Source organism: Ranitomeya imitator, chromosome 4 (assembly GCF_032444005.1).
Source record: "Ranitomeya imitator isolate aRanImi1 chromosome 4, aRanImi1.pri, whole genome shotgun sequence".
Taxonomy (NCBI): Eukaryota; Metazoa; Chordata; class Amphibia; order Anura; family Dendrobatidae; genus Ranitomeya; species Ranitomeya imitator.
In genome coordinates this window covers 41426981-41444290 of record NC_091285.1, presented here as the reverse complement: position 1 = coordinate 41444290, position 17310 = coordinate 41426981, and the positions used below count along the sequence as shown (strand labels likewise).

At 45.7% G+C, this 17310-nt stretch overlaps 1 protein-coding gene across 4 annotated transcripts in view; it reads left to right on the top strand.

Annotated features, from left to right (window-relative positions):
* Positions 1-17310, top strand: part of RNF213 (ring finger protein 213) — a 297165-nt gene that overhangs the window by 267529 nt on the left and 12326 nt on the right. For all 4 annotated transcript variants that reach the window (XM_069763592.1, XM_069763594.1, XM_069763593.1 and 1 more), the window contains exons 54-62: positions 8-102; positions 2241-2400; positions 2551-2725; positions 4230-4324; positions 9741-9998; positions 11565-11697; positions 12131-12214; positions 15636-15816; positions 15898-16099. In XM_069763592.1, the coding sequence (XP_069619693.1) occupies positions 8-102; positions 2241-2400; positions 2551-2725; positions 4230-4324; positions 9741-9998; positions 11565-11697; positions 12131-12214; positions 15636-15816; positions 15898-16099 (1383 nt within the window). The remainder of the gene's footprint in view (positions 1-7; positions 103-2240; positions 2401-2550; positions 2726-4229; positions 4325-9740; positions 9999-11564; positions 11698-12130; positions 12215-15635; positions 15817-15897; positions 16100-17310) is intronic.

Below are 17310 nucleotides of genomic sequence, written 5' to 3'. Positions count from 1 at the left end.
TTTTCAGTGTGGTCAGCCGATGCAGACGAGTCGATGTTTAGACTGCGGAGCTGAGGTTGGAGGACAGAATCATATACCTCATCGAGGATTCCAGAACATTCAGTACGCTCCTATTTCATTATTTCAGATTCGAATTTTAAGGATCGCAATAACCAAAACTGGATGTTTTGTAGATTTTGATACAGGTGGAATATATATATATATCCCACGCCAATTCGCAGCCGGACTATAGCGTGGTTCAAATCCCACGCCAATTCGCAGCTGGACTGCGTCTGTCGCTGGTCGCGCTCGGCCAGCCACGAACAATCAATCAGTGAAGCCAGGGCCAGCTCCAGGTTTTTGAGGGCCCTGGGTGAAAGAGTCTCACAGCCCATGTAGCATATAACACAGCCCACGTAGTATATAGCACATCAACGTAGTATATAGCACAGCCCACGTAGTATGTAGCACAGCGATGTAGTATATAACACAGCCCACGCAGTATATAACACGGCCCATGCAGTATATAACACAGCCCACATAGTATATTGCACAGCCCACGTAGTATATAACACAGCCCACGCAGTATATAACAGCCCACGTAGTATATAGCACAGCCCACGCAGTATATAACACAGCCCACGCAGTATATAACACAGCCCACGCAGTATATAACACAGCCCACGCAGTATATAGCACAGTCCACGTAGTATATAGCACAGCCCACGTAGTATATAGCACAGCCCACGTAGTATATAGCACAGCCCACGTAGTATATAGCACAGCCCACGTAGTATATAGCACAGCCCAGGTAGTATATAGCACAGCCCACGTAGTATATAGCACAGCCCATGTAGTATATAGCACAGCCCACGTATATTGCACAGCCCACGTAGTATATAACACAGCCCACGCAGTGTATAACAGCCCTCGTAGTATATAGCACAGCCCACGTAGTATATAGCACAGCCCATGCAGTATATAACACAGCCCACGCAGTATATAACAGCCCACGTAGTTTATAGCACAGCCCACGTAGTATATAGCACAGCCCACATAGTATGTAGCACAGCCCACGTAGTATATAACACAGACAACGCAGTATATAACACAGCCCACATAGTATATAACACAGCCCTTGTAGTATATAGCAGTGTGGGCACCATATCCTTGATTAATAAAAAAAAAGAATTAAAACAAAAAATAGTTATATACTCACCTTCCGGCGGCTTCCGGATCCAGCCCAGGCTTTTACCGATGCTCCGCGCGACTCTCCGTTCCCAGTAACGCCTTGCGGCAATAACCCATGATGATGTAGCGGTCTCGCAAGACCGCTGAATTATCTCCGGTCATTGTCGCAATGCATTCTTGGGACCAGAGCGTCGTAAGGAGTGGGAAAGGCTGCCGCGGACGCCGGAAGGTGAGAATATACGGTAATGATTTTGTTTTCATTATTATTATTTTTAACATTATATGTTTCTACTATTGATGCTGCATAGGCAGCATCAGTAGTAAAAAGTTGGTCACACTTAGGCTATGTGCACACGATGCGGATTTGCTGCGGAACCGCAGCGGATTTTTCCTCGTAGAAACGCTGCATGTCCGCACTGTGATTTACTGTACAATGTAAATCAATGGGTAAAAAAAAAAGTTGTGCAGATGATGCGGAAAAATCAGTGCGGAATTGCTGCAGAATTAAAAGAAGCGCATGTCACTTCTTTTGTGCGGATCTGCAGCGTTTCTGCACCCCTCCATGATAGAAATCCGCAGTGGCAAAAACTGCATAAAATCCGCATAAATTCTGTGGCAAATCCGCACAAAATCCGCATAAAAACCGCGGCAAATCCGCAGCTGGGGATTCTGCCAGGAGATGCGGATTTTGTGCAGAAAATTCTTCACCACATTTCCTACGTGTGCACATAGCCTTACAGGGGTAATGGCCGCGTTAATGGACTGCGTTACACCGCGTAATGCCGCGGTGTAACGCAGTCCGTTTAACGGACTGATAAAACCTTATGTGGGCGCTGACTGGAGGGGAGTAGGGAGGGGCCAGTTCACGGCCGGACTGTGCCTGTCGCTGATTGGTCGCGCCCAGCCGGCCGTGACCAATCAGCGACGCGGGATTTCCACGACAGACAGACGGAAGTGGACCTTAGACAATTATATATATAGATATGTTGCAGGACTGCGTCATATGCTCAAAAAATAAGTGATATATCTGGAGAAATGTTTATTTGTGTCATGTTTCTCAATGTGTATAGGCAGGCCGAGGATCGGACACAGACAGGACACGTCTTGGGACTTCCAGAACGACAAGGGACAGTTCTAGCTCCTGACCGAGATCTGTCCACTCCTGCATTCATCGTACTGAGGCTGCTGACACATCTGTCTCTGCTCCTGGGGTCAGAAGTGGAATTACAGGTATATATCAGAAAGGCCTAATCACCATGGTGGACCTTATATGTTGTGGTGTCATCAGAAGGGCTGGGAAGTCTGCCTCTTACTTGTGATGGAAGCCGCCTCTGTTCCTCTGACCTTACAAGTCTCATCCGCTGTTCTCTTCCCTATCAGACTGTGACTCGCATCGTGAAGCCACAAGTTCCAGATGTTAGAAGTTTCCTTTTCCGTCACATAGAAAAAGATCTAGAATATCTGAGGAACACTCTTGGAAAAAGTGCGGATGACACCACGACCGTCGTACATCTTGTACTTAATCAAATGCTGAGTCCTGATCAGCGAGGACAATGTAAGTCACTATTAGGAAGTATTCTACTTCTTTTTAAAGAAAACAGATCACATAAAGAGAAGCAAGGATGGCACGACTCAGAGACCGGCTCCTGCATTACAGACGTGTATGTAGGACCCCGAAACGCTGCAACCTTTCAGAAAAGAATCCTAGTAGATAGCTCAGCTGGGGACGAGATGCCTAGGATGACTAGTCAAAGATGTCTGTCCCCGCTGGCTTCTCCCCGCCTGCTCCTCTAGACTGACAGGTCCTTTTCTACTGGGAGAGGCCTGTTTGTCCAGCTGAGCGGGCGGGGAGAAGCCAGCGGGGGCACACCTTATGGATTAGTCATTGCCGCCTTCTTCTTCCCGACTGAGATTTCAGCTGTTGTTTTCTTTGAAAAGTCTTTGAATTTCAGAATAAGGGTATGTTCACACGTTCCTGATTTCCCTCCTTTTTTTTCAGGACTAAAAACCGCAGCTCTTGGCAGAAAACGCAGGTCCTTTTTTTGGTGCTTTTTTGATGCATTTTTTGATGCAGTTTTCTATGCAGAGTCTGTGTGTTTTCTAGGAAGTTTTTTAGGGTTAAAATGGCTGAAAATACCCTAACCCTACCCCTAACCATAACCCTAACCCTATTCTAACCTTAGTGGGGAAAAAAAAAATTCTTAATTTTTTTATTGTCCCTACCTATGGGGGTGACAAAGGGGGGGGGTAGGGGGTCATTTACTATTTTTTTTATTTTGATCACTGAGATAGGTTATATCTCAGTGATCAAAATGCACTTTGGAGCGAATCTGCCGGCCGGCAGATTCGGCGGGCGCACTGCGCATGCGCCCGCCATTTTGCAAGATGGCGGCGCCCAGGGAGAAGACGGCCGGACGGACACCGGGAGGCCGGGTAAGTATAAGGGGGGGAGATTAGGGCACGGTGGGGGGACGGGGGGGGCGTCTGAGCACGGTGGGGTGGCATCGGAGCACGGGGGGTGGGATTGGGGCACGGGGGGCAGCCACACTGCAGCGGTTCTGCACCACAAACCGCAGTAAAACCCGCAGATATATTTTTCATCTGCAGGTTTTACTGCGGGTTTGACCTCACAATGGAGGTCAATGGGTGCAGAACCGCTGCAGTTCCGCAAAAAGAAGTGACATGGTACTTCTTTTTTACCGCGGCAATTCAGCGCGGCTTTTTTCACGATTTTCCGCAATGTGGGCACAGCAGTTCCTGTTTTCCATAGGGTACAGTGTAATGTACCCTGCATGGAAAACAGCTGCGGACCCGCAGCGGGAAAATCGCGGCGATTCCGCATGAAAAAAAGGATGGTGTGAACATGGCCTAAAACAACATGTCTCTAATGGAGGAGCGTCTGATTCATTCCGCCTCGGGGTCAGGCAGCATGATGTGACCGATTCCCTTTAACTGAAAAAATATATTGTAAAATATATGGCTTTATTTACGGTACTTCTTGCCTCGCATTTTACCCTAATGATAAATCTTCATCAGTATCTGTTACTTTCTTCCCTCAGGGCCTGTGCACTTTGATGAAACTTGGTCTACAAAAGAGTCAAGAAACGGCTGGGAGAAACACTTGGCCTCTGCGGTCATCGCTCCGGTGATGCGGGTAAACCTCTACGGACTAAATTTATTATTTGCACTTTTTCTTTTCGCTTTCATTTTCCAGTGGTGGATATTGGCACACAATGTTTGAATTTGGTCCGAATTCAAAGATTTTGTTTTCCCTCTTTTGTGCCTTTTTAAGGTGAACACATTTTCAGTAAGCTTTAAAGGGAATGTCGAGATTTTTATTTTTGTATTGATAATTGTTGATTTATAATCAGATATTTTTAATACAAAATTAAATACAAATTTAAATTTACTGATTTAACATTTTTTTTATTTGTTCAATTTTTTTGTGCAGTCGTTCGGGGCTGTAATTTTTATTTTCTGGTGCGCAAGTGTCACACATACAGGTCCTTCTCAAAAAATTAGCATATAGTGTTAAATTTCATTATTTACCATAATGTAATGATTACAATTAAACTTTCATATATTATAGATTCATTATCCACCAACTGAAATTTGTCAGGTCTTTTATTGTTTTAATACTGATGATTTTGGCATACAACTCCTGATAACCCAAAAAACCTGTCTCAATAAATTAGCATATCAAGAAAAGGTTCTCTAAATGACCTATTACCCTAATCTTCTGAATCAACTAATTAACTCTAAACACATGCAAAAGATACCTGAGGCTTTTATAAACTCCCTGCCTGGTTCATTACTCAAAACCCCCATCATGGGTAAGACTAGCGACCTGACAGATGTCAAGAAGGCCATCATTGACACCCTCAAGCAAGAGGGTAAGACCCAGAAAGAAATTTCTCAACAAATAGGCTGTTCCCAGAGTGCTGTATCAAGGCACCTCAATGGTAAGTCTGTTGGAAGGAAACAATGTGGCAGAAAACGCTGTACAACGAGAAGAGGAGACCGGACCCTGAGGAAGATTGTGGAGAAGGACCGATTCCAGACCTTGGGGAACCTGAGGAAGCAGTGGACTGAGTCTGGTGTGGAAACATCCAGAGCCACCGTGCACAGGCGTGTGCAGGAAATGGGCTACAGGTGCCGCATTCCCCAGGTAAAGCCACTTTTGAACCATAAACAGCGGCAGAGGCGCCTGACCTGGGCTACAGAGAAGCAGCACTGGACTGTTGCTAAGTGGTCCCAAGTACTTTTTTCTGATGAAAGCAAATTTTGCATGTCATTCGGAAATCAAGGTGCCAGAGTCTGGAGGAAGACTGGGGAGAAGGAAATGCCAAAATGCCTGAAGTCCAGTGTCAAGTACCCACAGTCAGTGATGGTGTGGGGTGCCATGTCAGCTGCTGGTGTTGGTCCACTGTGTTTCATCAAGGGCAGGGTCAATGCAGCTAGCTATCAGGAGATTTTGGAGCACTTCATGCTTCCATCGGCTGAAATGCTTTATGGAGATGAAGATTTCATTTTTCAGCACGACCTGGCACCTGCTCACAGTGCCAAAACCACTGGTAAATGGTTTACTGACCATGGTATTACTGTGCTCAATTGGCCTGCCAACTCTCCTGACCTGAACCCCATAGAGAATCTGTGGGATATTGTGAAGAGAAAGTTGAGAGACGCAAGACCCAACACTCTGGATGAGCTTAAGGCTGCTATTGAAGCATCCTGGGCCTCCATAACATCTCAGCAGTGTCACAGGCTGATTGCCTCCATGCCACGCCGCATTGAAGCAGTCATTTCTGCCAAAGGATTCCCCACCAAGTATTGAGTGCATAACTGAACATTATTATTTGATGGTTTTTTGTTTGTTATTAAAAAACACTTTTATTTGATTGGATGGGTGAAATATGCTAATTTATTGAGACAGGTTTTTTGGGTTATCAGGAGTTGTATGCCAAAATCATCAGTATTAAAACAATAAAAGACCTTACAAATTTCAGTTGGTGGATAATGAATCTATAATATATGAAAGTTTAATTGTAATCATTACATTATGGTAAATAATGAAATTTAACACTATATGCTAATTTTTTGAGAAGGACCTGTATATGTCAGCCCCTGTGGTCAGTGCCTTACCCTCCTGGGCACACCCCAGGGCTGTTTACTTCACAACCGTGGGGAGAGGCAAGCACCATTTTGTTGTAGTCCATAGCTGTGCTGGGAGCTACAATCTCCCTCAGGCCCTACTCACACAGTGTTGAGCGGTGAGAAAAGGAGATCTGGATTGCGAGTGGTGAGCCGAGCATCAGGGCGGCAAGTGAGCGGTGCTTGGCAACCTAACATTGTACTAGACGTCATTGCCACAGGGCTGCTCTGAGCGGTGACACTACTGTGTACAGCAGCGCATTTTTCCAGTGGTGAGGACAGCTTGGTAGCCTAGTATTGGTTGTACCATGTCAGTCTGCCGGCCTGTGCTCACCATCACTGTTAGTGCTGCAGTGTTCAGAACACCACAGTGTAATCATCACGCTGCTCTGCTCTGTCAGTCTAAGCCTCTTTCAGATGTCCCTGTGTACAAACATCTAAAGGAGGCTTTACGCTAATATAGCAGAGCCGCGTATCCTATCGCATCATATGTGATACAGCCTAGAGGGCAGCGTATCAAATCCCTATATTGTGTGATACAGCCCACAGAGCCATGTATCTATTCCCCATTGTGTGTGATAAAGCACGCAGAGTTGCATATCTAATCCATGCATGTGATACACACTAATGTGATGTAACTAAGTCCAGCGTGATACACGTCGCATACCTAACCCCAGCGCATGATCCAGTACATGATACTCTTATCTAAACCCAGCTCGTGATTCACTTTGTATCTAACCCCAGCGAATGATACTCTGTGTATCTAACCCTAGCGTTTGATATGCTCTGTGTATGTAACCCTAGCGCATGAGACACTCCGCGTATCTAACCTTGGCGCGTGATATACTCCGTGTATGTAACCTCAGCGTTTGATATGCTCTGCGTATGTAACCCTAGCGCATGAGACACTCCGCGTATCTAACCCTGGCATGTGGTACACTCCATGTATGTAACCCCAGTGTTTGATATGCTCTGCGTATGTAACCCCAGCGCATGATGTACCTTGTATCTAAACCCAACGTGTGATACCCTTTGCATATTTAACCCCTAAGCACTAAGGCCTTAAAGGAGTTGTCATGTTTAGTCATTGGTAGCTCACTGATCCGCAGCCTCCAGAACTCCTGGTTCCCAGGGGGCGGTGAGCTTCTTCTTGAGTGACAGGTTGGATTAGCAGCATGGTTGCGATGCTGGACCTAATTATACACTCTTTGTCTCTGAAACATCAGAGGAGTGGAGGTGCTGTGAATCTGGCCAAATCACTGGACCAAAGCAGTGCTTACAGCTCTACAGAAAAAGTTTGCAAGTGTTGCCCTCCTCGCCTAGGAGACTGCAGCAGAGATAGACTGTAAAGGAGGCCGGAAACTATATGAATGAGCAGTAAACAATGACATTAAAAATCCTTCCTTCCTTATGAATGGAGAGGAATATTGGTAGAGTGAAACTGCAGAGTTGCTATTTTTACACCAATAAATTGCGCAAACAAAGTATAAATGGGCCAATGTGTTAGTTTACAACTTGTCCAATATTACAAAAAAAGCCATCCACATGCAGACAGAAATGTTCTCTTTGCCCCATCTTCAAAACAACACAATTGATTTATGAAGGATCCCTGTGATGAGGGAACAGCTGCCATCTTGGAACAGGCATACTTACAGATTGGCGTGACTCCATTTTGTCTCCTGGTCTCAGGTCGGCAGCTAGGAGCGCTCCTGGCCCCCACCTTTTCTATGAATAAAGTTCCTATTAGTATGCTAACGGGCTGAGCTCAGTGTAAACTGTAGACGGCATTTCAAAGCTCCATGAGGAAACCACGCCAGCAGGGGGCTTGGAAATGCTTGGGGGCTTAATTAAAACACGCATGCCAAATGGCCACTGGATACACATCTATTATGGCAGCCGAACCGTCTCCAACATGGAATTGTGAATTATGGACGCATCGTCCGAGGTACAGGCTCATAAAAAATATTCTCCTTGCCCTAAAGAAATTGTGCATCCAACAGGGTGACTCCCGTGGCGGTGGGAGGTCGGAAACCCGAGATATAGAGATCAGCCTCCCACAGGGACCGAATGGGTCCAGGTTTGATCCCAGTACGACCGGCAGAACAAACCTCAGGCGCTGGTACTGCCCGTGTGCTGATCCGATCATCGTGAGGGAAGTTATCCCATTTATTAGAAATTGGAATAAATCTTGCAAGGAGGCAGAGGGGGTGGAGATTGCTAAGCCCACCCAGCTGCAGGCAGGGGGGCTCAGCCAGGTGTAAGAAGAAGCTGAGGTCACTGGGAGTCTCTCACTCCACAGAAGAAGATCATGCTGATATCTTAAGGAACAGGGTATGCCAGCCAGAGGGGGGAGCAAGCACATGCTTTCTGGGGGCTGCCCGGCAACTAAGTTTTTGGACCTGCGGAAGGCTATGCCCCCCCGGCTTCCACAAGCGAGCTTCAACCTGGTAAATTGACCTCCAGCTTTATACCTTTAAGCCTTGTATTATTATTGTTATATTGTACTCTGACTGTAACTCTTGATATATTGTGATTGTATATTTCTTGTAATTATCTAGTGCGCCCTTAAGGCAATTAAATCATAAATTAATTTTGGGCTGATCCTTTTACTCTGATTGCGAATCTTAGAATACCCAGTGTGGGTAACAGGGCAGTCTCCCCGGCGGCCATTTGCTCTAGGTGCAGTTTCCTTTACTGACCTAAGAGACAAAGGGGGCACCGGAGAGCTGGGCCTGGGTAGTGACGTCACGGATTGGTGACGTGGTAGGAAGGGGTAATCCTTCACAATTCCAAAATAGTAAACCGCCATTATTAAAGGGATTCTGTCATCAGGTATTCGCTATGTAAGCTGAAGATCGTATGCTGTAGGGGTTAAAACACAGATTTCAGGGATGCCTATCTTATCAATCTCCATGCTGTTGTTTACTTGTAATGATTGTTTTAGCAACAGGAGCTTATCATTGCTTGGACTACTGCAGCAGCAGTGCTTGGTTATCCGACTCCTCCCCCTCCTGTGATAAGCAGCTCACTGTCTATAGACATTGTTTATACTGCGCCTAGTATGGGCGGGGTTAGCTTCCTCAGCTCTGCTGCATTGCCAAATTTAAAAGCTCTGATTGTGTGAGAATGGCTGCACCCAGTAACCTAAGTGATGCATCGTTGGATTTAGTGTCTCTTTCCCTACATTACGCTGATCTCAGATGAGTTAGAATAAACCAGCTGACAAATTCCCTTTAAAATAAAGCTTATAAAGGGCTCATCTAAAAGGTCACTTCTTATGTAAAAGTGAACACAAATTTATATATTTTTTTAAATGTTGCCATGTCATAAATAGTGGAAATAACAATGATTATGCTCCTGTATTTCTGTACCTATGGTGCTACCATTAAGTGATATCCAATTTTTTTCTGTACACGCAGAGTCTGGATGAGGTTCTTGTATCTATGAACGATTACATCAGCAAAGATGAGAGGATAAGCTCCAACCCCATAGTGAGGATCGTGTATGGTGACCCGGTGAAAAGTGGAGAAAAACTGGAATTGCCACAGAACAGTCACGTGCATTGTTCCAAAATCTGGAGCTGCAGAGAAAGGATCTCCATAGAATACGTAATGCACATCGTTCAGCAGAAAAATGGGAAGGATGATCTGCCGCTGTTATGGAAGTTCTTGGAGAACGTAAGTCCATGTTGTTACGACAGACAAGTCATAAGCCTGCTTGTTTGTTCCAAGGACATTTCTGTTTCAAAATGTACTTACCGTAAGTACTATTATTGGGGCCATGTATAGCTTTATATATTTACAGGTATTACTGATGGTCACAGATAGGGCTTGTACACGAGTCTGCAACAAATTAAAGTGCTAGTGCTATGGATAAGATTTCTCTGCAGCATAAAAAAAACTGTCTGCTAATGCAAAGGGTGAAATCAGAGGTTAATTTGTAGCGGAATTTGCAACAAAATTCACATAATTTTGCAGCAGGGAAATTTTGCAGCAGATGCATCCCGTGCAGACAAACCCTTCCAATCGCTGATATAAAGTATCATGGGAAAACATAGTTTAGCTTCTATTGTGCTAAAGGGTTTTCCAGCTTTATGATATTGATAATCTTATGTTAGGATAGGTCATCAATACCAGGTTGGTGGGCGTCTGACACTCTGCCTCCCTGCTGTTCTGCTGTTATCAGCTTTGGTAGGGGCTGAATGTAAACAGTGAACAGAGCTGAACAGCATGGCATTGTTTCAATCCCAGCTGAGAAGCAGTTTTCATCATATAGGTGGAGAGAATAGCATGGATTAGAAGATGAAATGATCCGTGCACCAATGCACTGTACTATAATTTCCTCTTGTTTAAAGAAGCCCTCCTCCTCCTATCAAAATGTTTATCCTCTTCATATATTGCAGTCATCATATTATATAACAATGTGTACTTACAATTGCTCATTTTGCTTTTCTACCCAGCTAATTTTTCTCCTTCCCATTAGGTCTAGGACATCACGTGATTAAAAACAGACTAGCTGAATCTTTCTAACCTCTATGTAGAAACAGGAGGTCTATTTTCCCTGCGTGAGTCATCCCCATCCCGTTTCAATTCCTGACCCTGCTGCTGCGCTCCTCCCCCATGTTCGGGATTTTGCAGTGATGACTTATGCAGGGAGTACTTCTTTAGGCTATGTTTCCACGTGGCGTACCAGCAGCGCTTTGAACGCAGTCGACCCGCTCCATCCAAAGCGCTGCCAGTGTTTGTACGCACGGTGATTCTACATGTGTTCATTGAACACATACGGAATCACCGCATCCTATACATAGAACGGTGCTATTTATCTTGCGGAGACTAAGCGTCTATAAAGACGTGCCGCATGTGCATATACACAGGTTTGCCACCTGCATTTTTGTACGCATAGTGGATATGCTATTTCATAAAATCCCCTCCACTATGATGCTGTAATATCTGGACGCTGCAGATTGAACACTGTGGCTGTACGCAGCCCGCCACGTAGAAACATACCCTTAAAGAGAACCTGTTATAGACGTTATACCAAAATGGCACCAATATGAAAGGTTAATACAATTCTGCTGAGGAGCACAATGAAAGTGGACTCATGAGTTTGTGACTTCTGTTTATATGATGTATTGATCTATCTTCTCTATACGTATCAATATGTTGTCTCTTCTATTATATAATCAGCTCTATAGAATACGATCATAACAAGAGCATAATCCAAAGCTGAATGTATCTTTATAGGAAGCTGAGCTAAAGATGGTGAAGTTCCTGCCAGGAATCCTGAGTCTTCAGAAAGATCTGGTGAAAAGGTTCCAGAACTGCAGAGCCATTGAGCACGAAACCATCCAAGACTTCATACGTTCCATACACTCTGGTGCGTTTCATGATGGTGGACACTTCACACCAGTACTAAGAAGTGAAAGTCTAATAAAAGTGTAACCAATGGTGCCCGATCTGAAGAACTGTTCTATATATCTAGAGCTGCGTATAGGGGGTCTTGGCATATAAGAACTATTCCTCCACACTCTTATTCTTCTCTAGGAAAGCGGTGGAATAAGCCACTACCAGACTCTTCTGGTAGTGGTTTATAATCCCCCAGGAATAAATGATCAGATATATAGAAATCCAACCTTTTCCTTGTTTCCCCAACATCTGCCATTGGAGTAGAGCCATGAGACTATCATGTACATGTACTTTGGGGTGAACAATATTTTTATACGGTGTAACTCCACCTGTGCTCTATTCGTGATAGCTTTGGACATTATATTACTCATAATCAAAATTTCCTTGTCTTTTTTATGATACAGGGGGAGCTCAGAGTTTAATGAAGAAGCGGATAGAGGATTTTCTCCTAACCTGGAATAATTTGCGCCATTCCCTTCAGACTAATGGTAAGTGACTTCAGACAAAAACTATCTATATATATAATTACTTCTGCATATTTATTTATATCTATGTAGTGAATACTGAGTAAAAAAAATTTTTCTTGCCACTATTTATAAAGGTGACAGCCCAAAGCTTTTCGACGCAGTCAATCAGTTAAAGGTTAGGCAGGAGTGCCCCAGTACAGTGAGCTCAGTGCCCAAAAAGAGAAAGAAAGATGTCATCTGAAGGCTCTTTTATTAATGTGTTTGTTAGCACAAAATGACTGTTTAAACCAAGTAGAAAGAGAAGGCAGAACAATCTCTTTGTGGTGGAAGGAAGAAACCACCTTGCGAGGGAACAAATGTACTGGACGCAAAACCAGCTTTTTCTGGGTGAAGGACGAGAAAAGGAGAGCGACGTGACAGAGCTGTAAGTTCTGATGGAAGCGATTTCCATCAAGAACGCCACCTCCCATGAAAGCCAGAACGAGGAAATGCTGTGGATTGGTTAAAAAGGAGGACACTGTAATGCGCCAAGAAATGGGTTGAGGTCCAAGGGGGAAGCTGGTAAGGAAGAACAGCGTGGGACACATCCTGAAGAAAGGTCCTTATTTGATGTTTCCAAGCCAGATCTGTATGGTAAAGAATACATAGGGCCGAGACCTGGCTTTTGAGTGAGCTGAGGGCAAAGCCAGACTCAAGATACGACTACAGCAATGCGAGAAGAGATGATAGGAAAAAAAAACAGGGGTAACCTCATGAAATTCGGCCTAGTGGAAGAAGGCCTTCCAAGTATGAAGGTCAATATAAAATGAGGATGGCTTCTGTGGCTTCATCACTGCATAGAGCTAAGTGTCCTGGAACAGGGGGAGATGGCCTCGCACTTGAAGAAGAATCCATTGTGAGGTTCCCCGTCACGTGGAGAGAAACGTGTTACTTCTGGTCTGTGAAGACATGGCAGACTGGTTTTCTGAAAGCCAGGAATTAGACGGCTTCAAGGATGGTCTCTTTTTTTTCTGAAGTAGGTCCCTATTTGCAGCTTGATGCAAAATAACGAAAGGAGCGAAACTGATGAGGCTTTCAGTTGGATAAAGATCAAATACGTCTCGTCTGTGGGAGCAGGGTGCACTTCCCACTTATGTCATCTGAATAATCTTGTCAAACTTTAAACTAAAAAGATGAGAGCCACAGAAAGGAAGGCTTGTGAGGAATCGTTTGGATGTGTGGTCCGTATTCCAAGGCTTGAGCCAGAGGATACGGCAGCTAACTACAATATTGCTTGAAGCTTCAACAGAGACGAAGCAAAGGTACTTATCCACATGGGCAGTCTGATCTGCGTTGTCTGCAACTCGGACGATGGTGACCCGGATATGACGCCTTCACACAAGTGTTTTGCCCATGCAATAACTAACTTGGCAACCCAGCTAAGGCTGTGCACATGGTTGAATCTGTAGCTTTAAACTTGGACATTGTCATCGATTACACTCTTCGGTCTGTGGGGTCATTTAGAGAAGCTGCATCAGAGTGTGGTAGGATCGTTGTAGTTGATAACCTAGAGACTGGGGGGTCCACTGAAGAAGAAGCGAATCAGGTGGCAATGAAATCCGCTGGAAAAAAGAAAAAAATCTCCATACGTTTCCGTCTATGGAAACTCCTTTCAGGTAAGCATTTGACAGTATGTCTGACTCTCCTGAGGGACACAGAGTCTGCAAAGGGGTGCGGGATGCGCTTCCTTCATGTTGAGGCATTGGTTCACCGCGTGGAGAACATTGTCAAGTATGTCTCTCAGCCTTAGAGCCTGATCATATCCAGATCTGAGTCTGAATCTGCGTTGTGCACCTTAAGTGACCGAGCCACCGGGAAGGAAGAGCGTCATGTTGATTGTTGTCTCAGAGTCATGGAGAGACACAGAGACCGGGATGAAGAACACACTTTAGGCCACTTCGACCACTGACGCGCTCAGTCATGTTGGTGCTGAGTGGCTGGTGGGTCTGACTCACTCTGGGTAGTGGTTGTAGTACCCAGTGTAGTAGTAATGGATAGCCGCTCCATGATAGTGACCAGGGTCTGTAATACTTTGAGCAAATCTAAAACTGACCCATGCTGAGGGGAGGGGGACAATCTCATCGCAGGGGGTGCTCCTGGGTTGAAGGCAGGGGCGATGGGGGCAGGCAGTGCAGATTCCTGTTGGGCCAAATTGTAGTAATTTGCAGTGCCTGCACTCCGTCACCCCTGCCTACGTACCAGGATGTGCAGACAAATGTATGACCAGCGGGGGCTGGGCAGACTGGCATGCCTCGATTTTCTATGGGGGTAGACATAGTGGAGTAGTTAGAGAAAGGAAAATAGAAGGATGTAGTGACAGTAAGTTAAATGTTAATAGGTGCCATGGTGTCAGTTTCTAGGGGCGGGCAGCCTACCAATCTTGGATTCTTGGTTTGAGGAATAGAGGAGCACTGGAGAATAGTCCAGGGGACAAGGGCAATGGAGTCAGTACTTATGGGAGAACGCCTGAGATTGACGATGTGGCTAGGGGATGCTGTAGAGTGAAAAAATGGCGATACCCGTGAAGAAGGATTGGCGAGAATGCAGCAAAGCAGGAGAATAGCCCACGCAAGAGCTTGATTGGCTGAGGAAAAAGGGGACTTTGCCTGCCAGGCTCAGCTATGACACAAGTGTAGGCAGTGACAGAATTTGAGCCCCAAACCCAGCTGAGGTATCAGGGGGGCAAGGAAGACTGGAGAAGCGATGGAGCGAAGAGGGACCCAAAGAAAGGAAAAAAGAAAACTGAAAAAGGTAGTGACAACAAAAAAACAAAGAAAATAAGGGAGCAAGCACCATAGAAGATATGGGCCGGGAACTAGTGCAACGTTGCAGGGAGAGGATCTACTCGCCTGTCCTTAAGAGCCTTGATTCATCAATGATCCCATAGGAGATGATCTTTGACTCATTCTTTGCAGCGTGGAATGTACCACGCTCCGGGTGGGCGAGCCAGGCAAAAGAAGAAGAACAAGGACCATCCACACCAGAACCGGATCACCGACTACATTAGGAGAGGATACAGGCTGACCCCCTAGCAGACTGTGCTCTCCGCCCTTTGGGTTGGGAAAACAAACAGAGGTGCCCATACCCCTCTGTTACTCTACCTAGGGGAAACAAAAGAATAGAAAAAATAAAAAAAAACACCATTGGCAGAAACCTGTCTGGAGACTTCAGTCCTGTGTCTGCCTCCTGAGGGACACTAAGTTAATCTGAATAGCTTAATTGCCTGTAGGTGGAGGAGGAGAGGACTTTTTCCCTTAAGGTTGTAATTCTTAGTGCCAGCCTCCTCGTGGCAACAGTGTACAATCATGGTTTCCTGTGTCCCCCAATGAAGCGCCCGAGAAATAATGCTTATTTCTATATAGCTTTTGATAGTAAACCAATCTCTCATCCTGTTCTGTTTTAGGTGAAATAAAACTACCAGCTGATGTGTGCGACGTTGTCCTTTCCATGGACAGTAAATTCACCTATCTTCTTCCCCGTCGACAAGGAGACGGCTTATGCGCCACCGCCCTGGTCAGCTACCTCATAGCTTTGCACAACGGCTTTATATACGCTCTGGGAAAATATACCGCCAATGAGCCGAAGTACGGATCGTCTGTATTCTCTGTGGGTGGGTTATGACTGAGCTGAGGCCACACATCTCACTTTCTAACCATTGTCCTCAGGTATTCCGTTAAATCCTCGGATGTAACAAATCTGCATGTCATCAACTATGAAATGGAGAAGGACTTTGTACCTATAATCCTGTCCAATTGCCAGTACACGCTGGAGAGCGGGAAAGAGACCTTGCAAGAATTTGATTTTTCAAAGATCCAGCAGCAAATTGGCAGCAGATTTTTTCAAGGCAAACCTCTGATCACCATGGTTGTAAGTAGCTGGATATTCATTTCTGGGTCTAATCTCACATTTTACTGTTTCTAGCTACTATATGAAGCTTATTCTAAAATCCTTTTCTGCTCTGAATAAACTTTCATTCCTCTCTGTAACTATCTCGTAAGTCTACACTAAAAAGGAACACCGTTTCATTTCCTCTACTGCACCCCTCAACTCTGGTTACCGTATATACTCGAGTATAAGCCGAGATTTTCAGCCCAAATTTTTGGGCTGAAAGTGCCCCCCTCGGCTTATACTCGAGTCACGGTAGTGGCAGGGTCGGCGGGTGAGGGGCTGAGGGCGCTGGGGTATACTTACCTAGTCCCAGCGATCCTCGCGCTGTCCCTGCCGTCCCACGGGCTTCCGCGCTGCAGCTTCTTCCTCTCTTCAGCGGTCACGTGGGACCGCTCATTAGAGATATGAATAAGCGGCTCCACCTCCCATAGGGGCGGAGCCGCGTATTCATTTCTCTGTCAGCGGTGCCGGTGACCGCTGACAGAGAAAGAAGCTGCAGCGCGGAAGACAGGAGGGGACAGCGCGAGGATCGCCAGGACTAGGTGAGTATGTTATATTCACCTGTCCTCGTTCCAGCCGCCGATCCATCTTCCCGGCGTCTATCTGCGCTCTGACTGTTCAGGTCAGAGGGCGCGATGACGCACTAGTGTGCGCGGCGCCCTCTGCCTGATCAGTCAGTGCAGACAGACGCCGGGACCAGACGCTGGGAGCTGCAAGTAGCGAGGTGAGTATGGCTTTTTTTTTTTTTTATTGCAGCAGCAGCGGCCATCGCACAGATTAATGTGGGGCATCTATGGGCCACTATGAACACTGCAGAGCACTGTATTGGGGCATCTATGGGGCCACTATGAACACTGCAGAGCACTGTATTGGGGCATCTATGGGGCCACTATGAACACTGCAGAGCACTGTATTGGGGCATCTATGGGGCCACTATGAACACTGCAGAGCACTGTATTGGGGCATCTATGGGGCCACTATGAACACTGCAGAGCACTGTATTGGGGCATCTATGGGGCCACTATGAACACTGCAGAGCACTGTATTGGGGCATCTATGGGGTCACTATGAACACTGCAGAGCACTGTATTGGGGCATCTATGGGGCCAGTATAAACACTGCAGAGCACTGTATTGGGGCATCTATGGGGCCAGTATAAACACTGCAGAGCACTGTATTGGGGCATCTAT